This window comes from Anomaloglossus baeobatrachus, chromosome 3 (genome assembly GCF_048569485.1).
Source record: "Anomaloglossus baeobatrachus isolate aAnoBae1 chromosome 3, aAnoBae1.hap1, whole genome shotgun sequence".
Lineage (NCBI taxonomy): Eukaryota > Metazoa > Chordata > Amphibia > Anura > Aromobatidae > Anomaloglossus > Anomaloglossus baeobatrachus.
Window position 1 is genome coordinate 570,673,216 of NC_134355.1, and position 18,048 is coordinate 570,691,263.

General features: G+C 43.9%; 1 protein-coding gene across 1 annotated transcript in view; it reads left to right on the forward strand.

The window, feature by feature from the left end:
* The window catches only part of DNER (delta/notch like EGF repeat containing), a 464,487-nt gene that overhangs the window by 262,033 nt on the left and 184,406 nt on the right, over nt 1–18,048 (forward strand). Inside the window, 1 exon segment of the mRNA XM_075340935.1 lies at nt 8,592–8,737. Coding sequence (XP_075197050.1) covers nt 8,592–8,737 — 146 coding nt within the window.

Here is an 18,048-nt window from a genome sequence, read left to right on the forward strand (position 1 = left end):
CAGACCTGATAAAATCTGCACAGTGAGGGGACCATCCAGGAACTCACTGTCCGTAAAGTCTGGGGGCACCAGCAGTGACGGGAGAACCAGGGACCGGAATGGAACACCTACACTACAGAGTTCAAACTGCCCGCCGTATGGACCGGAGACTGAGAGACTACCAGGAGGGGACCCCCGAAACGCTCTAAGTTACGGGGACCCACCAACCAGAGACGGGTGCAGGGGAAGCAAGCCACCAGGCAACCACACCGACACTGGAACTAAGGGCACCAGTGGTCAGGAGCAGCCTTTTTCGGGTTGCCAGCCATAACAACGCTGTGAGTAAAGAAACCAGTTACACTGCAATCCCTTGTGTGGTCTACCTTCTTTCCACGCCTAACTCCATCACCTACCCCCCTTGGGCCTGGCCCTACTTGCGGAGGGCCCAACATCCAGGCTGCCATTAACACCAGCCCCAGAAAGATTGTGCAGCGGCGGCTCCATCCATATAGCCGCAACCCGCAAGTGGCGTCACGACAAATAATTATTATTATCCCCTGTAAATATCCCCCTTTCAAGCGACCCCAAGGGTCATGGAACCGGGCAACGGCCATCCAGTGAACTGTTCCCCGTAAATATACGGCCCGGGACCGAGTACCCCATAGCCCTGGGGCGAGTCACAGGAACATGGTCTGATCATCTGATCATACCACAGCTACTGGGCAGGGGAGGACGCAAAAGATAGTATACAGATAGCACAACATGGGTGTGATGACATGGACTATCATGGGTTAAAGTTTCTTAAAATTCAGCCAGACAGGATGATAGATTGTTTATAGACGGGTAATAAGTCCCTCATTGTTTTTACAAGACTCTTGTTGACTCATGTAATTGTGTTGGCCACTGAAAGCCAGACGTATTGTTGCTCCAGACTCTTCCAGTAATCATTGTATTGTAGTTGTGTATTGCTAATGTGATTACCTTAGTAGCCATTGTCGAGTCTATGACTTGCAGACTTCATGTAGATACCCTCAGTCTTTCTGTGAACATCATTTGGATGAACATTGTCCATGCAGCTTGAGATTCATCCAATGGGAGAGGCGATCTTGTCCAACCAATCGATGAGGACGCAGTGTATCCAAGTGGAAGGCTGTGGCTATAAAAGGGATTTCTTTAAGCCACCAGGTTGTTGATGGATGCTGATGGATCCAGTCTAAGCTCCTAGGAGCTGACTAGAGGATCAAGATACCTCATGGGTTCAATCTAGGGACTCCGGTTCCGGTTGGAGACCATATCCACAGTCTAGGGATTTCGACTCCGGCTGCCAGGATTGTATCATCAAACCAGAAACTACTTAAGGAGGAAACCCAGGTTGGGACAAATCGGTCACCTGGTACAGACTTTGCAGACCTCAGACAGCTTCCTAAACCTGGCATTATTCCTTTCTCGGTGGGTGCTCGCCAAAAGCGGGGTGCTGCTGGATTGGAGTAAATAGCCCTGGAACCTCTGAGGCATGGACATTCTAAATCTCTGGTGAGCCAGCGGAAGGGTGAGACTCTGTTGCCTGTTACATTTGTGTTTTGCTGGTTATGTATTATGTGCCGTTAATTGTTTGGGGATCCAATATTGTCTAGTTATTGTGATTACCTCACCCTGTGTTGTCTGAGTAGTGTTACGCCCACGTTAAGGAGGCCGGCGTTCAGTTGGGATGAGCCCTGAGCCACGCTGTCTTTCTAAAGGCGGCGGGTTTTAGTGGACGAGAGCACCCACTGAGCCCCGTGTCTCCACAATTGGTGGCAGCGGTGGGATACTACTCAGCCTGGTTTACCCAGGAGAGCTGCAGAGGACTGGTGTTCGTGGACACCGTCCAGGGCTCAACAACCAGGTAGGCACATAAGCATACCCAGCAGGCCATAGGGGAGGCATTCAGGTTTCGGACACTGCCATGTCCAACCCCACCAGCTCAGCCATGGGACAAGGACCAGAGAGGAGTTACGACCGCAGCAGTAAATGGATGCTACAGGATCTGTGCCAGAGGCGAAAGATTATCTACTGGAACGCTGAGACTCGGTCGGACTTGATCCAGAAATTAGTCCGTTGGGATGCCCAGAATGATGCAGAGGACGATGAGGATCCCATCGATATTGACCCAGAGGATTTAAACTAAGTGTCACATCATGGATCTAGTGACAATCGGGAATCAACTTTGTCCAAAATGGCCAAAGCCACAGCATTGTTGGATGCATTGGGGCCTAGATCCTCAAGAGAAGAGAGGGCTTGGGTTCTGGAATATGTTTATGGGATTCCAGCTGCCGTACTGCTAGCACCAGCTGCTCGAGAAGGATGGTCCCGCTACCCAGCAGAAGCTGCACCAAAACAAAGGACTACAAACAGGGCCGGTGACTTGCCCAATCTATGGCGCTGTTATACATGTGGCCGCCATGGACATATAGATAAAGATTGTCTCCAAAACCGAGGCCGCATGCTTGGAGCCCATCTGCCAGCTCAGCCGGTCAAGAGCCAGGGACTACGAGACACTGGTTCCTCCATTACCCTGGTAAGCCCAGTTATTGTTTCCCCAGAAGACCCTTTACCAGATTCCCAATTATCCATCTCCCTGGCTGAGGGCCAGCGCTCAGACGTCCCTCTGGCATGTGTGCAGTTGGACCTAAGGATCGACCAGGGAGAGGTCGAGGTGGAGCTTGTGGATAGCCTCCCCACACCTGGTATTTTGGGGACCAACCAGGAAGTGATCGATATGGGGATTGTGAGCAGCCTCCCCATACCGGTCATTGTGGAGACTGACCAGAGCAAGGCTGATAGTTACATAGTTACATAGTTACTTAGGTTGAAAAAAGACCTAGGTCCATCTAGTTCAACCTTCCTCCACCAGTTCTACATTTAGTCACTAAGTCATTTATAACCAACAATGTTTTGTGTACTGAGGAAATCATCCAGCCCTTTTTTAAAAGCTGTTATAGTATCTGCCATTACTACCTCTTGTGGTAGTGTATTCCACAGTCTGACCGCTCTAACTGTAAAGAACCCTTTCCTATTTAGGTGTCGGAATCGCTTTTCTTCCACTCGCAGTGAGTGCCCCCTGGTCCTTAGTACTGTCTTTGGAAGAAATAAGTCATGTGCCAGTCCTTTATATTGACCACACATGTATTTATACATATAAATGAGATCTCCTCTGAGACGTCTTTTTTTCTAAGCTAAACATATATAACTTTTTCAACCTGTCATCATATGGGAGGCCTTCCATTCCTTGTAATAGTCTAGTTGCCCGCCTTTGAACTGACTCTAACTTCTGAATGTCCTTTTTAAAATGTGGAGCCCAAAACTGGATCCCGTATTCCAGATGTGGCCTTACAAGTGATTTATAGAGGGGTAACAATACGTTGGGATCACGGGATCTAATCTCTCTTTTTATACACCCTAAAATCTTGTTTGCTTTAGCAGCTGCTGCTTGACATTGAGTGCTGCTGCTCAGCTTATTTGTAATGAGAATACCCAAGTCCTTCTCCTGTTCTGTAGTCCGGAGTTTACTTCCATTTAATGTATATGCAGCTATAGGATTACTCCGTCCTAGGTGCATTACTTTACATTTATCAACATTAAATCTCATTTGCCAATTATCTGCCCATTCTGACATATTATCCAGATCTTTTTGTAATATTGTACTATCCAGGTCAGTTTTTAATATCCTATATAGTTTGGTGTCATCGGCAAAGACTGACACTGTACTATCAATCCCATCCACAAGGTCATTAATAATGACAGTAAAAAGAATCGGTCCAAGCACAGATCCCTGCGGCACCCCACTGCTGACTATAGCCCATTTAGAGAATGTACCATTTATGACTACTCTTTGTTTCCTATCTTTTAGCCAATTCCTTACCCAGTTGCATATTGTGTCCCCTAGTCCTTGCTTCTGGAGCTTTAGTATAAGGCTATTATGTGGTACAGTATCAAATGCCTTTGCAAAGTCCAAATAAATCACATCAGCTGCATTACCAATATCCAGGTTTGAACTTACCCCCTCATAGAACCCCAACAGGTTGGTTAGACACGACTTATCTTTCATGAATCCATGCTGTTTGTCAGTTATCATATTATTTTCTGCAATATATTTTTGCATGTCATCCCTTAAAATTCCCTCAAAAACTTTGCATACTACTGATGTCAGGCTTACTGGACGGTAGTTGCCTGGATCTACACTCTTACCTTTCTTAAATATCGGTACCACATCAGCAATCCTCCAATCCTGAGGCACCAACCCTGTTACAAGTGAGTCTAAAAAGATGAGATACAGCGGTCTGTCGATTACGGAGCTCAATTCCCTCAATATTCGTGGATGAATGCCATCTGGCCCTGGGGATTTGTCAATGTTTAATTTACTCAGACGTAGGCGTACTTCATCTTGTGTTAAATTAATTATAACGGGTGGTGGACTTTGATTTTTCACTTGTTGAATGATCCCTGGTACAGTCAGTTCCTTGGTGAATACAGATGAGAAATGCCTATTTAATATCTCAGTCTTTTGTTTGTCCTCTATAACTAACTTGTTATTATATTTTAAGGGGCCGATACTATCCTTTGTTTTCCTTTTGGCATTAATGTATTTATAAAAGATTTTGGGATTTATTTTAATAAATGATGTGGAGCTTATGAACAGCATCCCCACCCCTGGTATTTTGGGAACTAACCAGGAAGCGATCGATGTGGGACTTGTGAACAGTCTTCCTATACCTGTCATTGTGGAGACAGACCAGAGCAAGGCTGATGTAGAACTTATGAACAGCATCCCCACCCCTGGTATTTTGGGAACTAACCAGGAAGCGATCGAGGTGGGACTTGTGAACAGTCTCCCTATACCTGTCATTGTGGAGACTGACCAGAGCAAGGCTGATGTGGAGCTTATGGACACCGTCTCCACACCAGTTACTTTGGGGTCTGACCAGGAAGAGGTCCATATGGAGTTTATGGACAGCCTCCCCACACCTGTTGTTTCGGGGACTAGCCAGGAGGAAGTTGAAGTGGGGTTCTTAGATGGCCCCACCAAGCCTGTTGTTTCGCATACCACTCAGAGGGAAGTGAAAGTGGGGCTTGGGGATTACCTGCTCACACCAGTCATTTTGGAGAATGACCTAGGACAAGGACTATCCAGTCAGATTGAAGCAGCCATCACCCACTTCCAAGCCAAGCAGGACCATGATGTTGATCTTTCTAACATCTTTTCCAAGGATAATTCACATTCCCAGTCTGCAGCATCCACTTCTAAGCCAAGAACCGTGAGTAAGCCTAACCACACTGTGGCTATTGACTGGGGGAAGATTGATAGTAAGAAATGTATGCAAGCCCAACTCATGGACCCCACCTTAGTGCTTGTCCGCAATATGGCTGCTCAACTTGGGGGAGGTAATCGGGGAGGTGTATAGATGCGAACCTCTGTTGCTGACCTCACCATTAAAAAGGACAATGCCGTCAAGAGGAGAAGGATGATCGGAAGCCTATCATGTCTGGCTAATATTAAGAAGGGGGAGGAATGTGACGACATGGACTCTCATGGGTTAAAATTTCTTAAAATTCAGCCAGACAGGATGATAGATTGTTTATAGACTGGGGATAAGTCCCTCATTGTTTTTACAAGACTCTTGTTGACTCATGTAATTGTGTTGGCCACTGAAAGCCAGACGTATTGTTTCTGCAGACTCTTCCAGTAATCATTGTATTGTAGTTGTGTATTGCTAATGTGATTACCTTAGTAGCCATTGTTGAGTCTATGACTTGCAGACTTCATGTAGATACTCTCAGTCTTTCTGTAGACATCATTTGGATGAACATTGTCCATGCAGCTTGAGATTCATCCAATGGGAGAGGCGATCTTGTCCAACCAATCGATGAGGACGCAGTGTATCCAAGTGGAAGGCTGTGGCTATAAAAGGGATTTCTTTAAGCCACCAGGTTGTTGATGGATGCTGATGGATCCAGTCTAAGCTCCTAGGAGCTGACTAGAGGATCAGGATACCTCATGGCTTCAATCTAGGGACTCCGGTTCCGGTTGGAGACCATATCCACAGTCTAGGGATTTCGACTCCGGCTGCCAGGATTGTATCATCAAACCAGAAACTACTTAAGGAGGAAACCCAGGTTGGGACAAATCGGTCACCTGGTACAGACTTTGCAGACCTCAGACAGCTTCCTAAATCTGGCATTATTCCTTTCTTGGTGGGTGCCTGCCAAAAGCGGGGTGCTGCTGGATTGGAGTAAATAGCCCTGGAACCTCTGAGGCATGGACATTCTAAATCCCTGGTGAGCCAGCGGAAGGGTGAGACTCTGTTGCCTGTTACATTTGTGTTTTGCTGGTTATGTATTATGTGCCGTTAATTGTTTGGGGATCCAATATTGTCTAATTATTGTGGTTCCCTCATCCTGTGTTGTCTGAGTAGTGTTACACCCACGGTTAAGGAGGCTGGCGTTCAGTTGGGATGAGCCCTGAGCCACGCTGTCTTTCTAAAGGGTTTTAGTGGACGAGAGCACCCACTGAGCCCCGTGTCTCCACAATGGGATCATAGCTTATTCTTTTTGCGAGGTAAAGCTTTTACCTTGTTTGTTTTAAAAAAATGTTTTACATCAAAGAAAGAATAATTTCCAATCTTGTTCTGTAATGTCTGTGTATATTTTTATTTCCTCCCCTGCCCAGGAGATGTGGTATGATCAGACCATTTCCCTGTACGGTTAGACATAGCCATTACATAGTATATAGTAGGGCACATACAGTATATAGTAGGGCACATACAGTATATAGTAGGGCACATACAGTATATAGTAGCGCACATACAGTATATAGTAGGGCACATACAGTATATAACATTCTCAGCACAGGAACATTTTTTTAAACACATCCAATTGTGGAATTATTATTTTTCCAAGACTATTGATTAAAGTGAACTTTTGTTTGTGGCAAAACCGCTTTAAATTATTTTTTTTTTCCTGTGGGTTATTTCCACTTCATATTTACCTTCTAGAAGCTGCTATAGACAGTGACTGTAATCTGATCCCTCAGTAAGCTGAAAACATGTAAACAGTAAATTTAGATCATTCAAAAATTGAAAGAGAGTAAATTTTTCTTAAAAAACATATTACAATTTCTTACATTCAGTTGTATTGTTGATTTATAAAATGAAACACAACAGTTCATGCCTCCCAATGTCTGGCCAGGACCCCCATCAGAGCTCTGTTTTAACACAGCTTAGAATAATCTTCTTAATGTTTCCATTGCCTGAGTATGTTGTCATAAAGTAAGCCCGAAGCATGGAGGAGCAGGATGATAAATAGATAAAACCTGTGACAACCTGTGGACATGTACTTTATAAGAGTATGTTCACACATAGCAGATACGCTTTGGATTTTCCTTCCAGATTTGTGGGCGTAAACTGCACAGTGAATTACTGTAGCTTCATAGTCTACAAATGCCACGCTTGCTGTTATAAGTGTGGCACGTGTGTTCAGATCTACGGGAAACCTGACGCACAACAAAAATATAATAAACAATACCACAAGTAAGGGGAGCACACAGGGTACACTAATGGTGGACCCTAGCGCTAGTGAGAGGGATAAATGAGACACCTCATGCTCTTACCTGCAGTTGTCCCTATTCTCCTAGCCAGGCCCTATACAGTCTCCTCAACTGTTGCCGAGCAGGAACCTGTGACCCTGAGAAACCCTGTAGTTGCCCTGGCTAGGGTGCTGACAGGTGAGGGATGCTAGCCCTATCACAGCATTACTGTAGTTTGACACAAGAAAAGGTGAGAGTAACAGGGGAAAACAGCAACAAAAATGGATAAAGTTTGGAACACTGCTCCACAGGACCTTCCACCAAGGTGGCCAGAGTACAATGGATTTGTATCATCAGCAGGGATTGCTGTCAAACACCACTACTTAAACCAGTGGTGTGGCTACAAAACAGCTGAAATGCTCTGCTAGGAGCTACTGGCAACAAAACTTACATTAAAGGCCATTTTACACACAGAAATAAATCTTTGGCAGATCTGTGGTTGCAGTGAAATCATGGACATATTGTTCCATTTGTACACAGCCAGAAACCTGGCACTGATTGTCCACAATTTCACTGCAACCACAGATCTGCCGCAGATTTATCTCTGTGTGTGACAGGGCCTTTACTCCTTAGTCACCAAAGAAATGAAAGTACATTTAATATAGAACCTTAGATAGTAATGAATGACTCAAGTCCTGCACCTGTCACTAGTCTCCAAAGTCACAGAGATGACCGTGATAATAAGCTTTCATCAAACGTCATCCAAACTCTACGGGATAAAAAATCAGCGGCCATTAGCCTGCACTGCGGGTTTACACCTACAACATGTCAATTTATGTTGCAGGTTTTCATCATGATTTCACCCTTTCCCGTGTATAGCATGAAGTATGCTGTGCATCTGCGTCAAAATCTGTAACAATGATTGTGTTGCCCGAAAGCAAGGCAACTATAAGTGAGACTCCATGGTAACATATGGGTAATTGCTGTATTAGGAGAATGATTTTCTCTACAGCTTATATTTAGATAACAGTGGATTAATATTTTGTTCTAGGTTTTGTGAATGATTCTGTGAGTAAGTGCATTGTGGCATTACGGCTTGTGGTGGTGGTTAAAGTCACTGACTGCATACCTGAAGGAAGAAGCCCCGAGGCCCTGCATTGCTTTGGAAAAGGAGAATGCGTTACCAAGAAGAAAAAGGTGAGTGAGGCCACGATTTCTGGAAATGGGTTGTTTTCAGATTCCTACAGAGGTCTATGTGATATTATTCTTATATACAGTATATACTATATCATTTTATAAAAGATTTAAAAATCGAGACTAAATAGATTCACACACAATAGCTAAATGAAATGATAGTCACTGAAAATATAATTAAAAAAATACATGAAAGAGAAAATAAAAACCATACAGGATAGCTCAAGATGTACAAGATATCAACAGCTGATCAGACAAAATAGTAAAAGATGTATTATACATAGCCTCCAAAACAGGGGAGTCCCGCTTCCCACAGCCCTCAAAGACCCAGATTGATGAAAGTAGACTCCTTACTCCATACTTTGCAGTCTACCTTGGACTTAATTTGTTTTGTCTAACTCTAAAGCGGGCTTTACACGCAACGACATCGCTAACGAGATGTCGTTGGGGTCACGGAATTCATGACGCACATCTGGCCTCGTTGGCGACGTCGTTGCATGTGAAACGCAGGAACGACCATTAACGATGATCAAAAATACTCACCATGTCGTTGATCATTGACCGGTCGTTCCTATCCCGATTATCGTTGCTGTTGCAGGACGCAGGTTGTTCATCGTTCCTGCGGCAGCACACATCGCTATGTGTGACACTGCAGGAACGAGGAACATCACCGTATCTGCAGCCACCGGCAATGAGGAAGGAAGGAGGTGGGCGGGATGTTCATCTCCGCCCCTCCACTTCTATTGGGCGGCCGCTTAGTGACGCCGCTGTGACGCCAAATTAACCGTCCCCTTAGAAAGGAGGTGGTTCGCCAGCAACAGCGACGTCGCTATGCAGGTAAGTATGTGTGACGGGTGTAAGCGATGTTGTGCGCCATGGGCAGCGATTCGCCCTTGACGCACAACCGACGAGGGCGGGTACGCTCGCTAGCGATATCGCTGCGTGTCCCTTGATGTGTCGGAGCAGAAAGGCAAGATGGGCATAAATCTTTTTAGAATCTTCTGTGTAGTATATGTCATAAAACAACTAGTTACAAATGTTCTGGTACCTGGTAGACTCAATCCAAACCATTGAACTATTTACAGTACATTTACTAGTTATTCTTATATGCACAGAAGTGAAATTGCTAATAGTGTAACATTTTCTGGTAATATTAAAGGAGTATTCTCATGTTATTAAATTGGTTTAGATAGTTGCAAGTTAGCAATTGAGTTTCTTTTCCTATCTGCTATATTTCTCCTACAATGAGAGCTTTTATCTTCATAGTGTAGAGCTGATTTCCATGGAGATCAGTAACTACAGCATCCTCAGACACTGGATAAGTGTGCTCAGTAGTTACATTGTAGGAGAGGGGTGAACTCCTTACATACCAGTCAGCATTCTCCAGCCCATTGATTTCTTTACAACAGTTAAATGCTCATCTCCCTCTCAGTAAGCTGCTATTAAAAATATTGCAAAATCTCCTGCCCCCCAGCAGTGTCGCTTTCAGAGTAGGTCTCCTAATCACGGCTCTCACTGAGCCATCTGCTTGTTCAAATGCCTTGTTACCTCTACGTGTTTATACCATGGTAGCAAGTAGAACAGAACACTGATAGTCTAATGTATTGTACAAGAACTTTTGCTGACCTTTATGGCTTTACAAATAGTACAGCTCTGCTACTTGCCAGAACTGTCACTCAAGAACTGGGGATCCGCCCTGCCAGAAATTAGGAAGTGAAAGAGATTGGAAAGCTGTGGGCTGCTTAGAGACAATGAGAATTCAGAAGTGCTGTGCCTACGTTGCATATTTTTCCCTTGCGTATTTGGTGCAGATTTGGTGCAGAAAAAAATAAATCTGCACTAAATACACAAGGGAAAAATACTCAACGTGAGCACAACACTTTTGAATTCTCAAAGACTTTGCTGGCTTCACAATGGACATGCAGGTTTTGATGCAGATTTCTGATAATACGTGTCAAAATATGCAGTGTGGGCACAGGGCCTTACACTTTTGCTTACAGCAATTTTTTTTAAGTCAAGATCTCTTCTGCTGCCCAATTCTTTCTCTAACAAATCACAGCATTAAGGTAGACAAAGTAAAGATTCCTAGAAACATCCACACATTTTTAGCGGTGGCTCTTTGGGCTTTGTTTAGTGAGTGGCTTAAACCAAACACTCCATCAATGGGAGCAATAATATCTCAAATGAAACATCTATTGGGACTGGAACTGATAGAAGCAGAAAGGAGTAAAGAAAAGTCAGCAGGAAAAGTTTTTCCGCTGTGGAAGCAATTCATTGGTTTTCATTATAGTTCTCAGGAAATCCTGAAAATAATTAGCCCTTTCCGCCATACGGTATGGTATTGTCTGGAAGACCTGGGAGGGACGTTGGGGGTTTTGGGACCATCATTAGACACTTAGGGGTACTTTGCACACTACGACATCGCAAGCCGATGGTAGTGATGTTGCGCGTGATAGTCCCCGCCCCCATCGCAGCTGCGATATCTTGTGATAGCTGCCGTAGCGAACATTATCGCTACGGCAGCTTCACATGCACTTACCTGTCCTGTGACGTCGCTCTGGCCGGTGAACCGCCTCCTTCTTAACACGGCAGGAGGCCAATAGAAGCAGGGGGGAGGAGATGAGCGGGACGTAAACATCCCGCCCACCTCCTTCATTCCTCATTGCAGCCGGGACACAGGTAAGGCGATGTTCCTCGCTCCTGCGGCTTCACACACAGCGATGTGTGCTGCCACAGGAACGAGGAACAACATCGTAACATCGGTCCTTCCGAAATTATGGAAATGACCGACGCTACACCGATCATACGATTTCGACGCTTTTGCGCTCGTTTATCATAGTAAAAACGATTCACATACTCCGATGTCGACAGCGACGCCGTATGTGCGTCACTTTCTATTTGACCCCACCGACATCGCACCTGCGATGTTGTAGTGTGCAAAGTACCCCTTAGCATGTACCATATGGAGATGGTAGTCGACACCATAGCAAGAACATAATTGTGGAAGGGTTCACACTCACATTATTATTCTTTGTTTGTGATACTACCTTTTATTTTTTCTTCCTTTTCAAGGTACTACAGTTGCATTGACGAACAGCTCAATCTCATGTATGCTGATGTTTGCTATTTGACCATGGAATTGATTGTTTAATTTTTTTATGTTTAAAAATTTTAATAAAAAAGATGTTTTTAAAAAAAAAAGTAAACAAATAAATAGAAACAGGCGCACTTCCACTAAAGTAAAAGCAGACATCTTTTTTTGTGAGAAGCAGATCAACACATCACCAGCACTTCTTTGTATGTCCACAAAAAGGAGAAAATTTCAACTTCTAAAAGCCCAAATTTTTATTTCAAAAATATGTAAGAAAGATTCCATGACATGGAGGCAATGCACAGCTGCGTTCTGTGTCTAAGCTAAACCATCATGCAAACTAGAATAGTTTTATAGCAGAACAACGTCATAGGGAGTACACACAAAAAAAACACATAACAATCTCAGGTAAATGATTAAAATAATTAATGAAAAAAAAATAATATAGAAAAATATGTTAAAAGCAAGTACATACAGTATATACAAACTTAGTAATGAAATATTACCATATTTATTTTCATGCGTTTAAACCATTCCGGTGAATTGTTCCCAAGATAAAGATCAAATGCTTCACGTGTTAATAAGCGTCTTCTAAGGTCCCCTCCTCTAATCGGATTCTGCAGTCTCTCAATACCATATACAGTGCCTTGCGAAAGTATTTGGCACCTTTGAATTTTTCAACCTTTTCCTACATTTCAGGCTTCAAACATAAAGATAAAAAAAATTAAATTTTATGGTGAAGAATCAACAAGTGGGACACAATTGTGAAGTTTAACTAAATTTATTGCTTATTGTAAACGTTTGTACAAAATAATATACTGAAAATTGGGGCATGCAATATTGTTCGACCCCTTTAAGTAAATACTTTGTAGCATCACCTATTGCTGCGATTACAGCACAAGTCGCTTGGGGTATGTGTCTATCAATTTTTCACATCAAGAGACTGAAATTCTCGCCCATTCTTCCTTTGTAAACAGCTGGAGCTGAGTGAGGTTGGATGGAGAGCGTTTTTCAGCTCTTTCCACAGATTCTCGATTGGATTCGGGTCTGGACTTTGACTTGGCCATTCTAACAGCTGGATACATTTGTTTGTGAACCATTCCATTGTAGATGTTCCTTTATGTTTGGGATCATTGTCTTGTTCAAAGACAAATCTCCGTCACAGTCTCAGGTCTTTTGCAGACTCCAACAGGTGTTCTTCAAGAATGGTCCTGTATTGGGCTCCATCCATCTTTCCTTCAATTTTAAGCATCTTCCCTGTCCCTGCTGAAGAAAAGCAGGCCCAAACCATGATGCTGCCACCACCATGTTTGATAGTGGGGATGGTGTGTTCAGGGTGATGAGCAGTGTTGCTTTTACGCCAAACATATCGTTTGTCATTGTGCCCAAAAAGTTCGATTTTGGTTTCATCTGACCAGAGCACCTTCTTCCACATGTTTGGTGTGTCTCCCAGGTGGCTTGTGGCAAACTTTAAATGACACTTTTTATGGATATGTTTGAGAAATGGCTTTCTTTTTGCCACTCTTCCATAAAGGCCCGATTTGTGCAGTGTACGACTGATTGTTGTCCTATGGACAGACTCTCCCACTTCAGCTGTAGATCTCTGCAGTTCATCCAGAGTGATCATGGGCCTCTTGGCTGCATCTCTGATCAGTCTTCTACTTGTTTGAGATGAAATTTTTGAGGGACGGCCGGGTCTTGGTAGATTTGCCGTGGTATGATACTCCTATTTCAATATGATCGCTTGCACAGTGTTCCTTGGGATGTTTAAAGTTGTGGAAATCTTTTTGTAACCAAATCCGGCTTTAAACTTCTCCATAACAGTATCACAGACCTGCCTGTTGTGTTCCTTGGTCTTCATGATGCTATCTGCGCTTTAAACAGAACACTGAGACTATCACATAGCAGGTGCATTTATACGGAGACTACATTACACAGAGGTGGCTTATATTTATCATCATCAGCCATTTAGGACAACATTGGATCATTCAGAGATCCTCAATGAACTTCTGGAGTGAGTTTGCTGCACTGAAAGTAAAGGGGATGAATAATATTGCACGCCCCAATTTTCAGTTTATCCTTTTTTACAAAAGTTTAAAATAAGCAATTAATTTCGTTCAACTTCACAATTGTGTCCCACTTGTTGTTGATTTTTCACCATAACATTACATTTTTTATCTTTATGTTTGAAGCTTGAAATGTGGGAAAAGGTTGAAAAGTTCAAAGGGGCCAAATACTTTCGCAAGGCACTGTACTTGTAAAGATGAAATGCCCCATTGATGTTCCACAGTGAAGTTCCTAGATGCATAAGAAATGTACTGTAGAAACCAGTGAGATTAGAGATATCACATTTTCAATACTGTACACACTTTAAGCTTTATGTGCAACCCACATACATCTTGTTACATAGTGTGCAGCAAATCACCCATACTACATTATGTGAGTTGGAATTCATGTATTGCTTAATTCATTATTTCTGAGACATATCATGATTGAAAAAAGAATGAACCACAGAGGTATGCTGACAAGTTCTACATCGATTCATACCACAAATATAGAAACCGCTGTAATTTCACCACGCTTCCCTGGGTGTGTTAGAGTTAGGTATTCTAGGCAAGAGAATATTGTCAAGCGGTTTAGCTTTTTTTAGACTCCACTTGACATCAAGATTGAAGAATATAGGATAAAAGTATATTTCCTTATAAGATGGGTAGATGTTTGGGGGAAAAATAGATATATCGTGGTTTAATGGGGGGGTCTAAATTGTAAGACAAAACTGGTTTGTTAATGATACTGGGCAGATTAATTGTTTTAGGTTTTACAAGATCCTGGCATTTTTTTTTTCTCAATACAATATTGTGCGCCCTGTTAAAATCCAGGAAGAATCTTCCCTCTTATTAGGCTTATTTTTCAGCAAGGGTTAATTCATCCACAATGCTATCAGTGTCACTAAAATTTCTCTTTAATCTCGTAAACTCACCCACTGGGTGCTTAAACACTATGTCTTGAGGCGCAAAGTATGATTATGCCAGCAAGTGGTTTAGAAAAGTAAGAAGTGACTATCCTGTCATCAACAGCTTCATCAGACCACAGAACATGATTCCAGTAATCCATGTCCTTAGTCTGTTTGTCTTCAGCAAACTGTTTGTCGGCTTTCCTATGCATCATCTTTATTAGAGGCTTCCTTCTGGGATTACAGCCATGCAGATCAATTTGATTCAGTAAGCGGTGTATGGTCTGAGCACTGACAGGCCGACCCTCCTACCCCTTTAACCTCTGCAGCAATGCTGGCAGAACTTATACATGTGTTTTGAAAAGAGAACCTCTGGATATGAAGCTCAGCACGTGCACTCAACTTCTTTGGTAACTATAGCGATTCCTGTTCTGAGTGGAACCTGTCTTGTTAAACTGCTGTTTAGTCTTGGCCACCGTGCTGCAGCTCATTTGCAATGTTTTGGCAATCTTCTTATAGCCTAGGCCATCTTTATGTAGAGAAAATAAATCTGTTTTTCAGATCCTCAGAGAATTCTTTGCCATGAGGAGCCATGTTGAACTTCCAGTGACCAGTATGAGAGTGTGTGAGCGATAACACCAAATGTAACACATCTGCTCCCCATTCACACCTGAGACCTTGGGGTGTGCCGCCCCCGTGCCAGCAGCCGGTGCTGCTCGGATCCGGATCTACGGTGCGGCTCGAGGGGTTCTCCGGACCCGAGGGTCGCGCGGACACTCCGAATAAAAGGGGACGTATTTATACGGGATTGGTTGGAAAATGTCTTTGACACCACCCACAGTGTGTGGTGAGATGTAGCACCACCGCTGCCGTTGCGGGGCTCCCGGGGACGTTGGGCTGGCAGCTGGATGTTAACCCCTCTGTGGCCAGGGATGGATATCCCGGGGCCCAGTGTCTCTATGTTGAGGATGGTGAGTGCAGGGGCCGGGGGTGTTACTCACGGTCGAATAAAGCACACAAGTCCTGTGGTAAACCAAGGTGATGGTGGCCGGCTGCCGCAGACGGGTATATCCGATCTCACACCCGGGTTGGTAGTCAAAGTCTCTCTCCTCTGCACTCAGTGTTTTGTAGATAGGACTTCCCAGTTTTAAACACAGGAGTCCGCTCCCGGTTCTTTTGTTGGGAGCCGTGCCCATCTGACGCTGACCCTTGGGATCTACGGGCCCTGGCGGTTGCCCTATCCTTCTCGGTGGGTGGTTGGCTACTTTTCGGGACTTAGGTTGAGACAGGACCTAAAATCCTGCCCTCAATTGGTTAATCAGCTAGGTCGTCGGTGCCGGTCCTGGCTTCAGGGTCTAAGTACCCCCTCTGTGCACACGGTTTCCGGGTCAGTTCTCCAGCGTCGGTACCGGCGGGCTACAACCCTGTCCCGGTCCACCTCGGATCATCCCCGCAGCCGTCTTCCCGTCTCCTGTAGACTCTGGCTACCGTCTGCCGCCTAGCCAAGCTGTCAGGGCTCCGACCCTGGCACCTGTCAGCTTGGCACCTCCACTCCAAACTTCAACTATCACTTCATTGACTGTTTTCCCGCCAAAGGCTCTCCAGACCCTTAGGTGGGCGTTCCCTATCCGCCTGGTCTCGCCCACTGGTGTGTCCGTCCTTCCCTGAGGGGGGTAACTAGGGTTTCAGGTCGGCTGATTTAACCCTTCGTGGAATGGGTGTTGTGCGGGGCTTACATTTTCAACTACCTGGTTTTCCAGGGCGCTACACTAATGAGTTATGACATGACACTCGGAGGGAAAATGGCTAATTGGGCACAATTTGGCCATTTTCACTTAGGGGTGTACTCACTTTTGTTGCAAGAGGTTTAGACATTAATGGCTGTGTGTTGTTATTTTAGAGGGCACCACATTTATCTTCAGTGCTGTCCCATGAAAACATAATAAAATATTTTACTAAAAATATGAAGGATGTACTCACTTTTGTGAGAAACTGTATCATTACTGTTACTATTTTACTTATGACGCACAATTTTTTCTCATTTAATAATGATTTTTTTTCTGCAACGCAGAGGTGTGTCAGTGGGTGAGAAATATTCACCTTCTTTGGCAAATCTAGTAATGTCTTATTGGGAGATGCATTATACTCCAGATAATCCCTTCACTTCTGGTCTGTTTTGGTATGGTAGATTCATTGATGATCTCCTCTTTATATGTAGGGGCAATGAATTTGCCATACCACAATTAATTGATTATCTTAATAATAATCACTGTAACCTCAGGTGTACTTTAAATTCACATGCCACTAAAATATGTTTTTATGGATCTGCAGTTGGAGGCTGTTGATGACAAGATTGTCATTTCTACCTTTTGTAAGCCACTTTCTGGCAACTGTATACTTCATACCTCAAGTAGTGACCCGAGACATACTGTTAAATCAATCCCAGTGGGTGAATTTTCGAGACTAAACAGAAATTGTAGTGACACCTATAGACTTGCGGATGAATTTACCATTGCTGAAAATAAGCTTAAAAAGAGGGGGTATTCCACTTGATTTTTAAACCATTCAAACTAAATTGTAATGACAAAAATAGGTTTGTTAGTGATATAGTGATACTGTGCTGGTTAGATGTTCTAGGTTTTACAAGATCCTGGCCATTTTTTCCTCAATACAATATTGTGTATAAGTGATTTACTGCACATTCTGTAATAAGAAATATGATGGTTGAAAGCTTAAAGTGCATATATGTGAACAATCTGATAACTCTAATCTCCCTGGTTCCTACTGTAAGGGGGTGGTAGGAGCCAAAAACACCCAACACCTGGCCTCATATTCTGGTAGAAAGGTGGGTTGGAGTGGAGTTCCATAGTTCACCACTATAGGGCACAGTGTCCCCATAGTTGAGTGCAGGGGGGAAGGGATGAGCTCAGAATAGATAGGGGAGGGCACAAGTGGGGGGCAGAGAAGGGGAGTAGAGAAGTGAAGGAAGAAGTAGGCTGCAGAAGAAGGAGTGGAGGTAGTTCAGATCATGATGTAGAGAAGGTCGCCCTGCTGGCTTGAGGACTGGCGGAAAAAGTGATGGACGCAGCAGGTATGGGACTAAAGGGGGCTTTACACGCAACAACATCGCTAACGGAATTCGTGACGCACATCCGGCCTCGTTATTCGACGTCGTTGCGTGTGACACGTACAAGCAACCGCTAACGATCAAAAATACTCACCTAATCGTTGATCATTGACACATCGTTCAAATCCCAAATATCGTTGCTG